Raw genomic sequence first — 20,720 nt, forward strand, 5'->3', positions numbered from 1 at the left:
ACATTCAAGTCTCCATGGGGTGACTAATCGATAGAAAAAAAGTCCTTTTGGGGGTGAACTATCCCTTTAAGAAAGATGTGAAGACTTTCTTCCTTGAAGTGAATACAGCATTTAACTATTACATGTGTTAACGTGTGTGTGTGTGTGTTAACGTGTGTGTGTGTGTGTGTCTGTGACGTCTTGCAGCTGTCTCTGTGGATCAATGAGAAGATGTTGACGGCTCAGGACATGTCCTACGACGAGGCCAGGAACCTCCACAGCAAGTGGCTGAAACACCAAGCCTTCATGGCTGAGCTGCAGTCCAACAAGGAGTGGCTGGACAAGATAGAGAAGGTATACATACATAACACTGTGGCTGTTTGTTTGTATAGGCCTGGGGGATATGGACAAAAGATCCCCATATCTTTTTTGAACAAATATCTCAATATGGATATTGTGACGATGATCAATTCTATTTAAACATTTCACAAATTGTCAAGATTAGCAAACGATTCTCATTAGGAGTAATCTCTCAAGAACAGATTCTGCTCTGCGTTGGAATCTGTCGTGAAGGCTCGTCATAACATGTACGCACTGGGCTACAAGTGGGCGTGCCTTCAGATCAGGAAGCAGGCCGCGCTTTACCCAATCAAATGTAGTGGGCGGGATTCACGTGTCCGTCGATCTTTCCCCCTCGAAACAAACCCAAACTAATTTAACAATAGCGTCCGCGGAGCAGACAAAACCACGGAAAGATATTCACATTTTAACTTACTCTTTCATCATAGAAACAAGTGGGCTTATAACCAAAACGATCCATGTTCTCTGGGAGAAGTGGTGTTAGTGTTCCGTGTAGAAATATTGTTAGTGGGAATGAAAACATAGTGGCACCATCGGAAGTGAAAGCTGAAGGCAGACCAAAACCCCGGTTTCCTTTGCGCACGGGTGCTACGTCGCCATTGTCCCAGAGCCAGTGAGAGATAGTACAAACAGCAGAGGGCGCTGTTTTTCATTCTCACTGGCTCTGGGTTCCCAGATTGCATTAGGAGTGACAAGATCAGAAATGACTGCATTAGAGCAGTGGTTCTAAACCAGTGATCCGGGGACCACCTGTGGTCCTTGAGGGGTTTCCAGGTGGTCCCCAGCTAAATGATGGAGAGTTGGTAACCAAATGGACCCTTATAGAACTTTAACTCTTGAGAGTGTAAAATGAAACCAAATGGACCCTTACGTTCATTTTGCGCTCTCAAGAGTTAGATTATTGTTAAACATCTGCATTACTAAATTAAAGAATTGTTATTTTGATCGACGTTTGCCTGTTATCTCTCCTATGGTACCAACATCAATACATCATGGAATTGTGGACAAAATCGTATCGTAACGATAACAAAATATTCTACGTATTGGGTCTGAGAGGCAAAATCTCAAATAATGGACCTTTATATGAGAAGGGTTGAAAATCACTGCATTAGAGGATCAGCCCAGGTGAGATGTGGTGAGAGACGACATGCAGGTGGCATGAGTCACAGAGGAAGATGCAGAAAACGGAACCAGATGGAAATATGATCCGCAGTGAAAGAAGTATTCAAAAAATCTAAAAAGCTGATCTGTAAGCTCACGACGCATCATATCGCGACGCATTGTGATCTTGTTGATCTGCAATTTTCGCTATTATTTTGACACATTTGGACAATTTCTTAAATTAAAATATGACTCTTATGTGATGACATATTATAGATGGATAGATACTGTATAATAGAGAGATTTAGTGAGTCAAGAAGTACAGTAATAATGCCACAATAAAAAATAAACATTCTCTCCCTCTCCCCCTCTCCCTCAGGACGGCCTGGCTCTGGTAGCAGAGAAACCCGACACAGAGGCGATGGTCCAGGAGAAGCTGGGCTCTCTCCAGACCATGTGGGAGGAGCTAGAGAGCTCCACCCAGACCAAGGCCAAGTGTCTCTTTGACGCCAACAAGGCGGAGCTCTTCACGCAGAGCTGCGCCGACCTGGACAAGTGGCTGGGGGCGCTAGAGGGCCAACTGACATCGGACGACTACGGCAAGGACCTGACCTCTGTCAACATCCTGCTGAAGAAGCAACAGGTGAGGAGAGGACGGGATTGGCTTGCCAGGCTGTCAGTCACGTTAATAATGGTTGGTTGTGTGTGTCAAGGTAATTAAAAAGAAGGTACGGTCATCTACGTATTTTCGATATCCAGCAATTCTAGCCGGCAAATTCGTCGTACTGGGAGGACAAACTGCAGCCGTGGAATACATTGAAGTCAATGAGGGCTTCTAAACAAACACTATTTCTGAACGACTGCGACCTTTGTAAAATACTCGGCCCAGGACAATAAAAGAAGACATATCACACGTTGTTTTCTGCTGTGTCGCTTTTCGATGTGTACACTGTATACTTTTATTGAGGTGTCTAAAGTTGTTTAGATGCCTCAATGAAATTATACAGTGTGCACGTAGAAAAACAAATGATTAGAAAACAACCTGTGCTATGTCTTCTTTTATATTCCTGAACCGATTAACTGACAAAGGATGCAATCGTTCAGAAATAATGTTTGTTCACAAGCTGGTCCAGCCGGCCCTCATTGACTCCAATGTATTTCACCAAACTTCCTGGTCTAGACTGACTGTACCTTCTATCAATTGTGTGTGTGTGTGTGTGTGTGTGTGTGTGTGTGTGTGTGTGTGTGTGTGTGTGTGTGTGTGTGTGTGTGTGTGTGTGTGTGTGTGTGTGTGTGTGTGTGTGTGTGTGTGTGTGTGTGTGTGTGTGTGTGTGTGTGTGTGTGTGTGTGTGTGTGTGTGTGTGTGTGTGTGTGTGTGTGTGTGTACTTGTGAGGGCCAAATGTCCCCACAAGTATATCAGAATTTGAGAAATAGATGTAAGGACCATTGTCCTGGTCCTAAGAAGAAAAGTGTTTGTTTACTATTAGAAAAAGATTCAGGTTGGTGTTAGGGTTAGAAGAGACATCTAAAGGTCAGGTTTAAGAGTTAGAATTATAGTTATAACTGATTTATACTTAGTTGTGCGCTGGTGTCGTGCACTGGAAAAGAGCTTGTGCATCTGCCATTATTTTGGCTCTAGGCTTACGGTTAAAAATGCCCCAAAATTGTAATGGCATTCATAAAATCGTTGTCCTAAAATGTTGATGTCCTCACAAGTATAATAATACAAACCTATGTGTGTACTGTACTTGTATTACTATACTATACTGTCCCCAGAAGTATAGCAGACTAGACGCTGTGAGGATACTTTTTTTCTGGACCTGGTGTTTTAGACATGGTTTACAATCAGGAAAAGATTCGGGTTGGAATTCGGATAAGTGGTTAGGGTTGGAGTTATGCCTGATTTATACTTAGTTGCCTGCCAGTGTCTAGCAGTGTCTAGCAGATCTACACGGTTGTAGATCTGCTATTTTCAGCCCTAGGGTTATGGTTAAAATAGCACACAAAATAAATGTATGGCATAAATTTGGCATCGTAATGTTGTTGTCCTCACAAGTATAGCAATTCAAACGTGTGTGTGTGTGTGTGTGTGTGTGTATCTTGGTCTTCAGTGTTGCTGAAGATGCAGTAATAAATACCGCACCACACAACACAAATCCAGGTTTGTTAACAGCTTGTGGTTTGTCAGATCTACAGTAGTCCAATCACATTTTTGCAGGTGAGGAAACTCAAGCTATTGTTGTAAAGTACCCTACTGCCATCCAGTGGCACTTCCTTTAACTGCAGTCTTTAATCAAACTGGTGCAGGTAACATTAAATGTTTCAATTAGGTCAACGGTTAGATTTTTGCTCATTTTGATCTCTGGGTTAAAATGCGTCTTGGTATACTGTACCTCGTTTTGTATCTGGTAATCTGAATCGTAGCAACTCATATATGTGTGGGTACAATAGCATTGTGGCAGCCAAGCGATAGGGATATTTGGTGAGGACAAATTCCCCAACAAGTCTCTGTATCCGGTTCGAAACCAGCGATTCTCAACCTGTTGCAAAAACACTCAAAAGTGCGTTTTGAGCTTGTAGATCTGCTACTTTTGATGCTTTTGTGTGATGCTGTAGTATGATCAAGTAGGACAATTTACGGGAAAAAAACACAAAAAGAAGATAAGGAGATAAGAGCTTTCTGCCTGACAGCAACGCTATGTTAGTTACACTGATCCAAGCTGGAATACAGAATTGCTCTGAAAATGCACACGGCTCAGCCTGTCTGCTGCCAGCTTAAGTGGTCAGAGATGGGTGGGCTCCAGATGGGTGGGCCCTGATCCAGAAAAGGTTGAGAACCACTGCACTAGTCAGTTCAGAATTAAAACCAGCCTTTCCACCGTGTGGAAAAGCCTGGAAGACGCAAAAGGTCAAAAGGTAGTTTTGACCACCCTGTATACAACAGGAATTGAGCGTCAACTTCCTGTCAGCAGTGCCATGTTTCAGTTTGACAACTCTGTCTCTGTTCCTTAAACGTTCAGAGTGAAACACACTGTAGCACATGATAACCCAACTACACACAGGTAGACAACTTTAAAATAATTCCTAATTATTAATCATTCTTCATTTCTTTTTAATCATTGGTGTTGGTTCTGGATGGATAGTCGAGGTATGGATTTACTGGTGGATCTGAACTAGCTCTGTATAGGTTGATGGATTCATACAGTAATACAATTGTGGTATACAGTTAATAGTAATGTATTAACCAATCCATTCAGTCATATAGTAATGTGTTCAGTTATACAGTTATGATACATAATTGATATGTTAAGTAATAGAGTAACAATGCATTACAGCCAGCAGCCCATGTAGACTGTATATCACTCGGACCAAATCATTCAGACACACACGTGCACACACTGTGTAATCCCCCATTTGCCTTGATGTGTGTGTGTGTGTGTGTGTGTGTGTGTGTGTGTGTGTGTGTGTGTGTGTGTGTGTGTGTGTGTGTGTGTGTGTGTGTGTGTGTGTGTGTGTGTGTGACTGAGATAGAGAGAGCTCATTTCTAGTGTTTGATATGTAAAAGGGGGGAGAGAGAAGAGAGAGACCAATTTAAAGCAGAGAAAGAAACGGAGTGAGAGAGAGAGTGAGCGCATGTCATCTCAGATTAGCAGACCGTTGAAGCATCAGAGCGAATGCTGTTAGCTCCTTCTCTTCTCCTCTCATCCTTCTCCTCTCTGGATAACGGTTCTCTACTCTTCTCCTCTCCTGTCTGGATAACGGTTCTCCTCTCCTTCTTCTCCTCTCCTCTCTGGATAACGGTTCTCCTCCTCCTCTCCTCTCCTCTCTGTATAACGGTTCTCCTCTCCTCTCTGGATAACGGTTCTCCTCTCCTCCCCCGTCCCCTCCAGATGTTGGAGAGCCAGGTGGAGGTGCGTCAGAAGGAGGTGGAGGAGCTGCAGACTCAGGCTCAGGCTCTCAGCCAGGAGGGCAAGGACTCGGAGGAGGTGGACGGCCAGAGGCAGGGCGTGGAGAGGAAGTTCACCTCCCTCCAGGACCCCCTGAAGAACAGGCGGGACGCCCTGATGGCCTCCCGGGAGATCCATCAGTTCAACCGAGACATGGAGGACGAGATCGTAAGATTGATTGATTGATTGAATATATTTTATTAACACGATTGTGAACAGTACAGGCTATGCTAAAAGGATAACACTAACAGCCCCAGGGGGCTCGTTTCCATTGTGGTCCATTGTACTCAATTCATCAGTTAATGCTAAGATTATATACTACACTACATCACTGATTACAAGTGATGGAATGTATGTTTTTAAGTTGCTTGATTCAATATTTAGATATTTGATATGCATTTGATCAGAAACCCTACCTTTTTTAAATGCATTACTTGAGTAAATATACTTAGTTGCTTTCCATCATACATACTTTATATGACCATTGACACTGACATCATTCTCTGTGTGCAGCTGTGGGTTGAGGAGAGGATGGCTCTGGCCACATCTACAGACCATGGACACAACCTACAGACAGTTCAACTACTGATCAAGAAAAACCAGGTAACACGAACCCAATCACACAACCTCGAAGTGCTAAGCATCTGTGTTGGATGTTTCATCAGGGCTTATATCACAACGGACGTTTTAGACGTCCAGTGGCACTGAATGAGTTAACAGGAAATAGCTGCGTGTGTGTGTTTGTGGGAGAGAGAGAGAGAGAGAGAGAGAGAGTGCATTTGCGAAGCAGAGGATTTGAAATGTGCATGATTTGCGGTGAATATAATTCCAATAAATTCCATAGAGATTTATATTTTCCGTCGTAAAAAACGGTCAAAACCGGCCATTTCCGGACTAATGCGACCTCTGACACGCACACAGACACAGTACTCTCACTTCGAACACTCCTATCCACCTCTAACCCCGTGTGTGACCTCTGCCCTCCGGCTGCAGACCCTCCAGAAGGAGATCCAGGGTCACCAGCCTCGCTACGATGACATCTTCCAGCGCAGTCAGACGGTGCTGCGGGAGCCCGCCAGCCCCAGCTCGCAGCTGATTCGCCAGCGGCTCGACGAGCTGGCGTCGCTGTGGACGCAGATGGGCGAGGAGGCGGAGAAACGGCACGCCCGACTCCACTCGGCCCACGAGGCCCAGCAGTACTACTTCGACGCAGCCGAGGCCGAAGCCTGGATGAGCGAACAGGAGCTCTACATGATGTCTGAGGAGAAGGCCAAGGTAACGCATGCACCCACATCATGCACACGCACACACACGCACACACCGCTCGCATTATAAGCCAAATTATAAAACATGGCTTAATGGTTAATCTGACTAAATTGTTTTAGTTGATAAAAAAATATTTTAGGATGTGTGCGTAAGGCACACACATCCACTCACTAAAGTACCAGGTGCTGGGCAGAGGTCAGAATCCAAAAACACACTGGATCATGTTCCAAAGTTTTAAGTTTATTGATTTCCATCAAATGGAAGTGACGCACGCTTGGAGCCTCACCAGCTGATCCGATGAATGAGGCTCCAAACGTCACGTCCTCGGTGGAAACCAATACATGTTCAACTGTGGAGCATGACCCAGTATGCAGACTTTTATATTTATCATTTCTGCAAGAATATTTGATATAAAATATATCTCTGTCTATCTCTTTGTATGCTGTCTCTGTCTGTCTGTCTCTCTCTCTCTCTGTCTCTCTCTCTCTCTCTCTCTCTCTCTCTCTCTCTCTCTCTCTCTCTCTCTCTCTCTCTCTCTGTCTCTGTCTCTGTGTCTCTCTCTCTGTCTCTCTCAGGATGAGCAGAGCTCAGTGGCCATGCTGAAGAAGCATCAGATCTTGGAGCAGGCGGTGGAGGACTATGCAGAGACCGTCCACCAGCTGTCTCAGACCAGCAGAGGACTGGTGTCTGCCGAACATCCCGAGAGGTGCACCTTCTGCACTGATTACATTAACAATCACTTAAACCCTCTAAGTCTTAAAGAAATGGACTTGAGTTACAACTGTAGCGGACCGCTTAGCAGGATAGCAGATCTACAAGCTTGCGATGCATTTTGAGCTTGTAGATCTGCTATTTTTTGACGAATGTTCCCCCTCAGAAATAGTTATACATCCATACAGGAAAGGTTAGCTTGGGATAAACTTTTGAAACAATTGACAGCAGCATTTCAATGTTTTGCATTCTCTCTCTCTCTCTCTCAGTGAGCGTATAGGAATGCGTCAGTCGCAGGTGGACAAATTGTACGCAGGGTTGAAGGACCTGTCGGAGGAACGGCGGGGCAAGTTGGAGGAGCGCTTCCGGCTGTTCCAGCTCAACAGGGAGGTGGATGACCTGGAGCAGTGGATCGCAGAGAGGGAGGTGGTGGCCGGATCACATGAGCTGGGCCAGGACTACGAACATGTCACGGTAAGAGCAAAGCAACTACTCTACTTAAATACTTTATTTAAAGGTTAGCTGTGTAGCTTAAAGCCTATTTTAGTACGTAAACATTTTAGCCCTCATTTCCCTCTATCAGTCACTATATTATTGTGCTGGTGTGTTTCCCTGCAGAAAAACACGTACTTTGTAATTTGAAAATGTTTATATGAATGTGTTTTTCTCCCTCAGAAATAACAAAATACAAAAAAAGAAATCCAAAAGAATTTCAGAAATTTTCCAAAATAAAAAAGTTCCATAAATTTAAAAACAAGAAATTGTGAAAATAGCTGATTTACAAGCTCACAAAAACAAAAACAAAAACCGAACACCCCGAGAGGAAACAGCCTTTCACAGGTTTTTAATATATATATATTTTTTTTTAATGGCAGATCTACAAGCTCACAATGTGCCGCATCGCAACGCATTGTGAGCTTGTAAGGTTCATAACAAATTCCAATCTGGCTTCAGGAAAGGTCATAGTACAGAAACAGCACTTGTAAAAGTAATTAATGATCTAAGGGTGTCCGCTGACGACAAAAATGTATCTGTTCTCCTGCTTCTTGACTTAACCGCTGCTTTTGATACGATTGATCACACAATTCTACTACAACGTTTGGAGTACTGGATTGGTTTGTCAGGCACAGCCTTGTCTTGGTTTCACTCTTACCTAACAGGCAGAAGCTATTTTGTCAGTCTAGCTAACTTTGACTCAGACAAACACAACATCTGTTCTGGTATTCCACAGGGCTCAATTCTGGGTCCCTTATTGTTCTCCCTGTATATACTACCGCTGGGAGAACTCATCGCCGATCACGGAGTGAACTTCCATTTCTATGCTGATGATACCCAGCTGTATCTTTCAGTAGCTCCAGACGACCCCTGCGCTCTAGACCCATTGTTGACCTGTCTGTCCAGTATAAAATGCTGGATGAGTGAGAACTTTCTTAAGCTAAATGAGGATAAAACAGAAGTTCTCATAATTGGCTCCAGTGAGCAGAGAGAATCAATAACAAGTAGACTTGGTAACCTGGCTGTAGAAAGTAACACCACAGTAAAGAACCTGGGGGTGATTATCGATTCTGAATTGAATTTCAATACACACATTAATCATGTCACCAAGATTGCTTTCTTTCATCTTAGAAATATTGCTTGAATTAGAGACTATCTGTCGTTAGACGATGCAAAGACGCTGATCCACGCTTTTGTTTTCTCTCGGCTTGATTACTGCAACGCACTCTACTCTGGCCTGCCAAAGAAAACAACTGACAGATTACAACTTGTTCAAAATGCGGCAGCCAGAATTTTAACTAAAACCAGGATGAGAGAACATATCACTCCAGTTCTTGCTTCACTACACTGGCTCCCGGTTGTTTTTAGGATTGATTTTAAAATTCTTTTAATAGTTTATAAAGCTCTAAATGGTCTGGCACCTACCTACCTCTCTGACTGCCTAGAGAGATATGTTCCAAACCGGGCCCTCAGGTCTTCAAGTGCTGACCTGCTCGAGGTGCCTACAATGACATATAAAAAATACGGTGAAGCAGCATTCTGCTTTTACGGACCGACAGTGTGGAATAAACTCCCATTACACCTAAGACAGGCAGCCTCTGTCGATAGCTTTAAAGCACAGCTCAAGACCTATTACTTCACTCTTGCTTTTAGCTGATTCTTTGGTTGATTTTTAATTCCTCACTGTATTCCCTATTTTAATGTTGTTTTATGCCTTTGCTTTTGCCTTTGCTTTTATTTTATTTTATTTTTGTTTGCTTTATTGTTAAATTGGTTCTAACTGTAATTGTATTCTTGCTCTGTAAAGCACTTTGAGCTGCATTTCATGTCATGAAAGGTGCTATACAAATAAAGTTTATTATTATTATTATTGTAGATCGGCTATTTCAAATGGCCAAAATATTTATAGGGCTTGTTTTGTAATAATAATCAAAATCTACAAAGTAACTAGTAACTCAAGTTTTCAAATAACTAGTGGAGTAAAAGTACAATATTTGCCTCTGAGATGTAGTGGAGTAGAAGTAAAAGTACTGAAAATTGGAAATACTCCAATAAAGTAAAAATACCTCAAAAATATACTCAAGTACAGTACTTGAGTAAATGTACTTAGTTACTTTACACCACTGAATAATAATAATATATGACTTGTCTGTTCCCAGATGTTACAGGAGCGGTTCAGGGAGTTCGCTCGGGACACGGGAACCATCGGGCAGGAGAGAGTGGACTCTGTCAACAGGCTGGCTGACGACCTCATCAACGCCGGACACGGGGACGCGGCCACCGTCGCCGAGTGGAAGGACGGCCTCAACGAGGCGTGGGCGGACCTTCTGGAGCTGATCGACACGCGGACGCAGATCCTGGCCGCCTCCTTCGAGCTCCACAAGTTCTACCACGACGCCAAGGAGGTGCTCATACGCGTCCTGGACAAACACAAGAAACTCCCCGATGAGCTGGGACGCGACCAGAACACCGTGGAGGCCCTCCAGAGGATGCACACGGCGTTCGAAAACGACATCCAGGCCCTCGGGACACAGGTAGGAACAGAGGACAGAGGGACACAGGTAGGAACAGAGGGACACAGGTAGGGACAGAGGACAGAGGGACACAGGTAGGAACAGAGGACAGAGGGACACAGGTAGGAACAGAGGGACACAGGTAGGGACAGAGGACAGAGGGACACAGGTAGGGACAGAGGACAGAGGGACACAGGTAGGGACAGAGGACAGAGGGACACAGGTAGGAACAGAGGACAGAGGGACACAGGTAGGAACAGAGGGACACAGGTAGGGACAGAGGACAGAGGGACACAGGTAGGGACAGAGGACAGAGGGACACAGGTAGGGACAGAGGACAGAGGGACACAGGTAGGAACAGAGGACAGAGGGACACAGGTAGGAACAGAGGACAGAGGGACACAGGTAGGAACAGAGGACAGAGGGACACAGGTAGGGACAGAGGGACACAGGTAGGAACAGAGGACAGAGGGACACAGGTAGGAACAGAGGACAGAGGGACACAGGTAGGGACAGAGGGACACAGGTAGGGACAGAGGACAGAGGGACACAGGTAGGAACAGAGGACAGAGAGGGACACAGGTAGGGACAGAGGACAGAGGGACACAGGTAGGGACAGAGGACAGAGGGACACAGGTAGGAACAGAGGGACACAGGTAGGGACAGAGGACAGAGGGACACAGGTAGGGACAGAGGACAGAGGGACACAGGTAGGGACAGAGGACAGAGGGACACAGGTAGGGACAGAGGGACACAGGTAGGAACAGAGGACAGAGGGACACAGGTAGGGACAGAGGGACACAGGTAGGAACAGAGGACAGGGGACACAGGGACACAGGTAGAAACCAAGGTTATTATAGTTTTGCATTTGTCATTCTTTTTAATTAAAAATACTTTTTATTTATCAATTTCAGTTTAATTTCGATTTGTTTTTTAAAGAGGGTTTGCTAGTTTAGTTGAGTTTTTAGTTATATGGATTAGTCAGGGGCGAGATTCAACGGTCAAAGGTCAGGAATATAGCAACAACAAAATACATTTTGGATGATTTTAGACAAAGACTAAAACCAAGGACATTTTCTCTATGATTTTAGTTGTTTTGTTAAACACACAACCGTTAGTAATCGCGTATTTTTGAAAATTAGCCTAATTTTTGTTTCAGTTATCTAAAATGCTATAATAACCCTGGTGGGAACAGGACAGACGGACACAGGTAGGAACAGATAGGGGGAACACGTATGTCTCTCTCGTATCTCCTCACCCGTCTCTCTCGTCCCCAGGTGCGTCAGCTGCAGGAAGACGCTGTGCGTCTCCAGTCGTCCTACGCTGGGGACAAAGCCGATGACATCCAGAAGAGGGAGGGAGAGGTGAGTCGCTCTCTGTCAGTCAATCATAGGAAATATACAGTAAGGTCTGAAAGTTATGAAAAGAGGACGGCGGCTCGAATCAGCACCCAGGGGCAAAAACATAAATCGGCACCCATGCTTGACAACAAGGCAGGTGCGCCCAAGGCTTTCTTTGGCTATGCCGTAGCCAATGAAATCAAAGGTTTGTTAAAATTTGCCAGTGTGAAAGGCATACACGCAGGCAGGAGAGATGACTTTTACCATCAATCCCATCAACCCAAAAAAATGGGTTACAAAATTGTGGGATAAAAAAAAAGAAGAAATCCCAAAAGAGAGAAGTGAGGGAGTGAATTGGATGATGACATAAAACAGGCTGTTTACAAGGAAACATAACAATCAATACTAACCCAAAAGTCTGTATCATATCCATATAACATCATAATGACACATTAATTCAAGTTACTAAACTAATGCCACCATAAATGATGTATTATGTAAATGAAGAGTTAACGTCCTTACACATTGATTGATCGGCCTGAAAATATATTTTCACAATATATTTCACACGACAGGTCGGGTTTTTCACCGTGAATGAAGGTATGAACCTGTATGAATGAGGTGTCGACTATGAATAGTTTTGATGCGCTGTTTGAAGACCTTTTACAGGGCATGGTCAAAAATACATACCACAAGATGAAACCTTATTGATCTTGTAGTTTGGTCGGGGTTCAATTAACATCCCTGATATTGCTTCACACAAGATGGTACAGAGACGACACACAGTGAGTTAACCCATTAAGACCGGGAAAGCATCTGTATGATTTTTAGATGTCTTTGGCTATTAAAAAATAGCAGATATAGAAGCTCATCGCGCGACACAGAGTAAGCTTGTATTGCTAGTGCTATTCTATTTTTGCTAGGTTTCGGGTGGAAAACTCATATGTCCAAAACTGTTACTTTTCAGGATTCAAATAAAAAAATTGCAAAAGTAGTAGAGCTCAAAACGCATCGCTTCCTGCCATGTTTCGAGCTTGCAGATCTGCTACTTTTGATGCTTTTGTGTGACGCTGCAGTATGATCAAGTAGGGCGTTAATTTACAAAAAAATCACACCCTGTGTGAAGTGGGCGGTGTCTTGCTAGCTAATCACAATACTGAATGGAGTCAACCAATCATGTACAAAAGATAAATACATTTATTGAAACACTCTTTATGATGGACGAAACCATAACTTGAAAAAAACAAATATTTGGTTTTTTTCAAGTTATGGTTGCTTATATAGGGCTATGCACATGTGTCATGTGACACTGGCCAATCACAGTCCTGAATAGATTGTGATTGGCCAATCACAGCGCAGGATAATTCTACTAATTTCCTGGGCCCAGATCACAGCGCAGGAAAATGTACATTTTTCCAAATCTCACTTATAGGGGCGGTTTCACCGCCCAAAAACACAAAAAGTTAAAATATGGAGATAAGGGGTTTCTGCCCGACAGCAATGTACATTTAACTTACATTTTAATGAAAGTCAATGGGGCTCTAATTGAGCTGAAACCTTGTCCATATTTGGTGTCATACATCGTGGATACGTCATAGATGACTGACGTCGCAGGTTGGTCACATGACGTCGGTATTTATATTGGAGCCACGCCCCTGTCCCAATTGGATCCAGAGATCCAGGTTATTTGGTTATTTGTCGAAATATATGTGTAAAGCAACCAATTTTATCTAAACACCTGATTGCATCTATTTTCTGTTTAATAAAGAGTTGGAGAAACAGGGAGACCCCTGTTATTGAACAAACACTCTATAGCAATGATTACCATCAGAATGTAGAGCTTTTAGAACTTTTTAACAAAAACATTTTTTAAGAAAATCAAATCACTTACAACCTCTGCAAATAGTATTAATAATAAGTAATTATCTCCAAAAATAAAAGAAGACACTTAAAAACACCTCATACAGGTACAGTATATCATTGGATCCTTGCTCTTCTATAGATTGGATGTATTATTTTCCAATGGGAACAAGTCCCTAGGACTTTTTTGTGTTATCCTTTTAGCTTTAATGTCTTACTGTACCACGTGCTGTTTACATTTCTGACTAATAAAGTATTCAATCAATCAATCAATCAATCAATTCCCCAATATGTTTCTCCATAGGTAAAGCTAAAAGGATTACTATTATTCATAATGTTAGCATGGTTCTGGCTTATGTTTAATAATAAATGTATAATGTATATAGCTTTTTTTAATAACCAACTAAATCAAGTCTGATTAAACCACTTAAGCCCTATTTTATACTTCGTCACACAACTGTGTCGCGCAAAAATAATGTACAAGCTATATATATATGTATATATATATATACTTATTATACGTTTTTCTTCTCAAAATCGATTATATTAAAATCAATTAATGTTACTGCTGCACCCCTTGTCTCTGCGATAGTGACTTAATTCTACGGGTACTTCACAACGGTCTGATCAGTAAGAATTGATAAGTGATGAATTGATCTGTTGGTCGTTGAGTGTTTGTTGACTGTGGTTGTTTTGACCATCCCCTGTATGTCCCGTTTCCCTCATCGCCCCTCCCCCCGCCCAGAGGAGAAAGGGAGAGGTGAGAACGCACTCCTGTTTTGACCAGATAAAAACATCGGCTTCGCATCAAACGTATATAATTTATTTAGGAACGTTAAGCTCGTATATGCTTTCGACTAAAATGCTGACTAAGTTTCGGGACATTTTAGTCGTGTCATCCAGTTTAGTTCCTGCTTCGTGTTGAGTGGAAGACCATTTGCAAAATACTTTTCATTGTGTGTTTTATGCTGGAGTGGCTGTATGGGTGGGGTTTGTACATAATGGTTGGTGACAACCATAAAGTTTACACACAGATATTATATTATTCTTATATTATTGTCTAATACGGATACCAGATCATTTAGAAAACTTAAAGTTTTCTGTTCATGTTTCCATCAGTTTCATTTTCACTTGTGATGACATTCTAAATAATTTAAAAGTGCTGGTTAAATTATAACTTTTTTGTTCAAATTAGTCTTAAATATACTTTAGCTTTATTGCCATGGCAATCATCGTTATAGAGTGTTTGTTCAGTAACAGGGGTCTCCCCGTCTCTCCAGCTCTTTAGTAAACAGAAAATACATTTGCAGGTTGGGATACGAATTCCATCCAATCAGGAGAGAGAACTCATACAGAATAAACCAGTGAAATTGGAAGTGACAAAAATATTTGTTAGATTATTTGTCCTGATTGAATGACATTTGTAACCAGTTCATCTTTATTTGTTGGATGTTGGACATACATAAAAAGAGGCATAATACTAAGAGGTCAATTTACTGAGATTCACATACTGCTACTGCAGCATTGTCCAAGTGCCCAAAGGGATGGGGAGAAGCACTGACCTGAAAATGTATTATTCTGTTTACTGAAACACTGAAGAGACTGGGAGAAAGACTAAGACGAAAATTAATGTTACACACTATGACTTTGAACAAAATGGAATGGAACTGATCTAGAGATGTACGCAGTTGCCTCAATCATTCAATATTGATACAGCAAGCCCCACCCATCTGGCTCTGCAAGTAGTATAAAACAAATCCAAAACAAAAGTACAATTTGCAAATACGGTTTGGTCCAGGTTAGTCAATGAAAGCTCATGTTATTAGACTTAATGTCAAGTTTTTGTCGCATCCATTTTAGATGCGTTGTTGAATTTTGTGCTGCAAAACATGGTGCAACCACAACATGATTGTTAGCATTTGCTTGTTGCTGGCAGCGAGCTAGCTGGCCCCATCACCGCTACAACTACAGATGTTTTCATCCTCATTTTATATATACAGCACATTAGCACAGAGAGCCAGGGTGCTTTACAATCATGACTTCAACCACGTAAGCCCTATCATTTGTCTTACTACGAACTTAGCGAAAATAGCATACATACAAGCTCACAACACGTCCTTATAGGACACATTGTAACCTTGTGGATCTGCTATTTTCACAAATGTTGAAAATATGGAAGAATTTGGGAAATCTTTTGAAAACGCCTATAACGATTTGCTCAAAATAGGGACACCAGGTTGAAAGTGGTTAAGATTTTTAGATATAAACAAATATAACGTCTGAAACCACCAATATGTAGATAGACAGTCAGGTGTGCTAGGATGCTGTGTGTAGCCGTGCATTCAAACCATTAGCAATGCATCAAAGCCTCTTTCCTTTTCAGTGGAGCAGCTCCAGAAAGTGTCTCGACTCCCCTTTTAACGCTTTTTGCTATTTTTTGTCAACAAAAAAAAACCAGGATATTTGACCTTACATAATCTGTATTTCTGCAGTTACTTATTTATTGCTTCTCTATTTTATTTATCTGATTGATTCAGATTGTCATGTACAAAATACCAAAAACAAATGGCCACTCTTTTTGTTGACAAAATTAAAGCTGTCATCTGCATATAGACACATCCTGTGTAAAAGGTGAATGTGATTCAGACATGCAGGAGGGGGAGGTGATTCACTGAGCTTCAGTCGCAGGTTTAGGAACGAAACAGTCTTTTCAATTACTTAGATGTATGCGACTGAAGATTTAGTAGAAATATGTAATTAATCATAATTCTGATTATCAATGTGTAAAAGGGAACAAACCAAGGAAGGGAAGACGGGAGTGATCGGACAAACCTGCTGGTCTTGTTAACACTTCCTTCTACCTATCTTCTCTCCATGTCACCCTCATCTTCCTCAGGTGCTGGAGGCCTGGAAGAACCTCCTGGACGCGGCGGAGGGACGGCGACTCAAGCTGTTCGACACCGGAGATAAGTTCCGTTTCTTCAGCATGGTCCGAGACCTCACGTTATGGATGGAAGACGTGATACGACTCATAGAGGCCCAGGAGAGACCCAGGTACACTACAAATATATAATAATAATAAGAATTATTATTATTATTAAGTTATAAGACTCATAGAGGCCCAGGAGAAACCCAGGTACACTACAAATATATAATAATAATAATTATCATTACCCTTATCATTATCATTATCATTATTATTAGTGTGGTTGCCCTAACAGGGCAACCAGACTATAGTAATCCTCACACTTTATTATTATTCTTTTTATTATTAATGGAGATAAACAATAGTTTAGATCGTCTCTCCTCCCACAGTTTATTTTTCCCAATTTAGTGCCATATGTCAAAATGACCGGCCTCACCGGGAATCGTGTGCTTGTATAAGGCTAAGAGATTGGTTGCATAGTTTTATTGATATTGATTTATTAGTGCATTAAATTTCCCCATCCACTTTAATGGAAAAGTGCAAAAACTCAAATTCAAGTATTTTTTTCTCAGAAACCGTAAGAGCTAGAGTTACCAGATTTGGAGGGGAGGTTCCTAATTTAGTCCGAAATTATTGATATAATAATTACACTAATCGGCCACATGGTGGCGCTATAACAGCCCCCTTTACGTTTTGGCCTATAACTCTTGAACCGTAGGTCGTAAAATCAAAATTTCTTTTCCCCTGGATTCCTTGGGTCACGACGCATCTCCCCATATAGGCCACGCCCATTTGCGTCAGGATAGATTTTGAATTTTCTTCAAAACACACTTTTAGCTCCTCTTCCCATATATTTTGTCCAAATCTAACAAAAATCGGTACACATGATCTCTGGACCCATGCGATAAACATATCCAAACGGCATTTTGATAGTCCTTACCGTTCGTCCGTAAATGGCTTCCAAAGTTAGTGGGAGGGGCCCGTTTTACCAAAAATGCTACAAATCACGAACGAAACGTCCGGTCAATCCCAAATTTGAATCACATGTCGAGGGTGGTTTACTCAACGAATCCCCAAAATAATTTCCACTTTGACCCATAGAGGGCGCCACAAATGCCCAAAACGTAACCGTTTTATGCAAAAACATGATTTTTGGGGGATCAATCCTCTCAAAATGAAAAGCAAGTGATCTCAGGAGTGACGTGACAATGTAATTGCCGCAGCCTCCGACGGTATTCCTCCCAGCGTATTACTCGGGTCCCGGCGGCACCGACCCGCGAATCGCGTCGGCGCAACCACACTTTGCAATTTCCCAGAATTGCGACCCGTCTAGTTATTATTATTATCATTATTATTATCATTATTATTAAGTTATAAGACTCATAGAGGCCCAGGAAAAACCCAGGTACACTACAAATATATGATTATTATTATTGTTATTAAGTTATACGTCACGACTCATAGAGGCCCAGGAAAAACCCAGGTACACTACAAATATATGATTATTATTATTAAGTTATTATACGACTCATCTATACCCATAGAGTACGAGTGACATGCTTATTGTATCATGAAGACATATGCCATGAATGGTGACTGTAACCTTACTGCACCTACAATATTTGTGTCCATAAATGGTTAAAATGTGTGTGTTCAGGGACGTGTCGTCTGTAGAGTTGTTGATGAACAACCACCAGGGGATCAAAGCAGAGATCGATGCTCGTAACGACAGCTTCACTGCCTGCATCGAGCTGGGCAAAGCTCTGCTGGCACGCAAACACTACGCTTCAGAAGAGGTATGTACTGTTACTGTACTCAGTGGTGTAAAGTAATTACGTAAAATTTTGAGGTATTTTTACTTTATTGGAGTATTTCCAGTACTCTTACTTCTACTCCTTCTACATCTCAGAGGCAAATATTGTACTTTTACTCCACTACAATTATTTGAAACTTTAGTTACTAGTTACTTTGTAGATTTTTATTATTATTACAAAACCGCTTCAGACTTATATACGTCGGCCATTTGAAAATAGCCGATCTACAAGCTCACAACGCGTCGCAAAGCGTTGCTGTGTAATTACATGAACAATAACTTGTCAGTGTGTCAGACAATCAACACAACATAATGAATGTATATCAAATATAATTCCATTTGTTTTTCTGCCTCAGATTAAAGAGAAGTTGCTACAGTTGACTGACAAGAGGAAAGACATGATTGACAAGTGGGAGGACAGATGGGAGTGGCTTAGACTGGGTAAGAAGTCTCCTCATCTCTCTTCTCATCCCCTCTGTCTCTCTCACACCTGGGACAACGCTCCACATGTCCCAGAATTTTCTCCCTCCTGGCTCCCAAACTGTGGAATAAACTCTGCATTGCAGTCAGAACTGCAGACAATTTTCCGCCGTAACCTGAAGACTCACCTCTTCAGACTCCACCTCTTCAGACTCCACCTCAGCCCTTAGCACTGCACTCTCCCCGTAGCCCTTCCCGTCACCTTCTGTTCCACTGATGCTAGCGACTGACCTAGATATGATGACCATGCAGACATGATGCCGTGGTCATTTTGTTCTCATGTTTTTTTTTGTTACTTAGGCGTGTTTTTCTTCACCACAATGTTAACATGTCATTTAGATAGCATGTTATTTAAACAGATGATCGGGTTCATTGTTCACCTGGTATCCTATCTAGAATTAAAACGTGACGTCACACCATTGAAAGTAATAGCGAAAACCTCCCACGATGGTGCCACTTGTCCATTGAAGTCCATTGAATGGTTCCTCAAACTATATAGTTTCAATGTATATTATTAGACGGATGCTAGGTTCCTGGCTTGCATGTGATACTACTACTAGTAATAGTGCAAATCTTTAAATAAATATATATATGCGTTTTAAAGCGAGCATTTGTTACTCCGATCTGTCCGCTTCTGGGGGTCCCTGGAACAACATATTTTGAGATGGGGGTTTGTGGCCAAATACATATCATTCCATGTCCTTGACATGGAAAGGTTGGAGCACCACTGATATAGTAGGCTGCACCAACGCTCCTGATTTCGTGTATAGAGGGGCAGGTGTATAGAGGCGCAGAGAGACTGCGCCTGATCCCATTGGTTCACCGATCTGTCCGTCAACCCCCGCCCCGTTAACACAACATTACGAGCGACGCCCACTGCACTCTGGTTGGTTGGGGAAATGAACACTTGCTCATACCGGGTACACCGACGCGCTGGTCCAGGCGTTTATTTTTTAGCAAAACTAAACAATAAAAGCCTGGAGATCGAGGCTACTGATATAGCAACATAGTGTTAGGATTTAGAAAACGTTTTTAGATATGAATTTGGCCACGGATCCCCATCTCAAAATATTTTGTTCCATGGACCCACCCAGAAGCAAAGATTTGAGTTACAAATGTTTGCTTTAACCCATTGATACCTGGAACGCATCTGTGTCACTTTAGATTTCTTTAGGCTATTCAAAAATAGCAGATATACAAGCTCATAGCGCGGCACCGAGTGCCGCGCTATGAACTTGTAGATCTGCTATTTTTGAAAAATCGAGGGAAAAAAAAATTGGGTTTTTTTTTCAATTTTTTTTTTAGGATTTAGAAGACATTTCTAGAATCTTCTCAGGTCTTAATGGGTTAAAAAATATATATTCAAAGATTTGCACACATTTTCAGATTTTTCTAAAATAGCCAAAGAAATCTTAAAAGGACACAGATGCGTTTCCAGATTGAATGGGTTAATGCAAGTCGCTCTGGATAAGAGCGTCTGCTTAAGTGCCTAGATTGTAAATTGTCTCTCTCTCTCTCTCTCTCTGCTGCTTGTAGTTCTGGAGGTGCATCAGTTCTCTCGGGACGCGGGGGTGGCCGAGGCGTGGCTGCTGGGCCAGGACCCCTACCTGACCAACAGGGAGATGGGCCAGAGCGTGGACGAGGTGGAGAAGCTCATCAAGCGACACGAGGCCTTCGAGAAGTCGGCCGCCACCTGGGAGGAGAGGTTCTCCGCCCTGGAGAGACTGACCACGGTGAGAGAGAGAGAGAGGTTTTCAAACTGTGGGTTTTTTTGGGGGGGTCCCCAGATGATTTGATAAAATATGCACCATTGTTTTCTCAGTCAACACAACAGTAAACAATACATACAGTATACGTATCTGCACATTTCTAAAGTGACAATTTAAGGACTTTTAAATATAAACTTAAGGACTTTTAAATATAAACAA

General features: G+C 42.2%; 1 protein-coding gene across 2 annotated transcripts in view; it reads left to right on the forward strand.

The window, feature by feature from the left end:
* The window catches only part of LOC308100154 (spectrin beta chain, non-erythrocytic 1-like), a 134,376-nt gene that overhangs the window by 102,418 nt on the left and 11,238 nt on the right, over positions 1-20,720 (forward strand). For both annotated transcript variants that reach the window (XM_080449074.1, XM_080449073.1), the window contains 13 exons: positions 187-333; positions 1,820-2,083; positions 5,332-5,556; positions 5,902-5,991; positions 6,382-6,663; positions 7,230-7,360; positions 7,635-7,839; positions 10,020-10,394; positions 11,651-11,737; positions 16,470-16,627; positions 18,157-18,295; positions 18,669-18,753; positions 20,329-20,525. In XM_080449074.1, the coding sequence (XP_080305200.1) occupies positions 187-333; positions 1,820-2,083; positions 5,332-5,556; positions 5,902-5,991; positions 6,382-6,663; positions 7,230-7,360; positions 7,635-7,839; positions 10,020-10,394; positions 11,651-11,737; positions 16,470-16,627; positions 18,157-18,295; positions 18,669-18,753; positions 20,329-20,525 (2,385 nt within the window). The remainder of the gene's footprint in view (positions 1-186; positions 334-1,819; positions 2,084-5,331; positions 5,557-5,901; positions 5,992-6,381; positions 6,664-7,229; positions 7,361-7,634; positions 7,840-10,019; positions 10,395-11,650; positions 11,738-16,469; positions 16,628-18,156; positions 18,296-18,668; positions 18,754-20,328; positions 20,526-20,720) is intronic.

The sequence above is a fragment of the Gymnoscopelus braueri genome, assembly GCF_963280865.1.
Source record: "Gymnoscopelus braueri genome assembly, chromosome: 14".
In the NCBI taxonomy this organism is placed as follows: Eukaryota; Metazoa; Chordata; class Actinopteri; order Myctophiformes; family Myctophidae; genus Gymnoscopelus; species Gymnoscopelus braueri.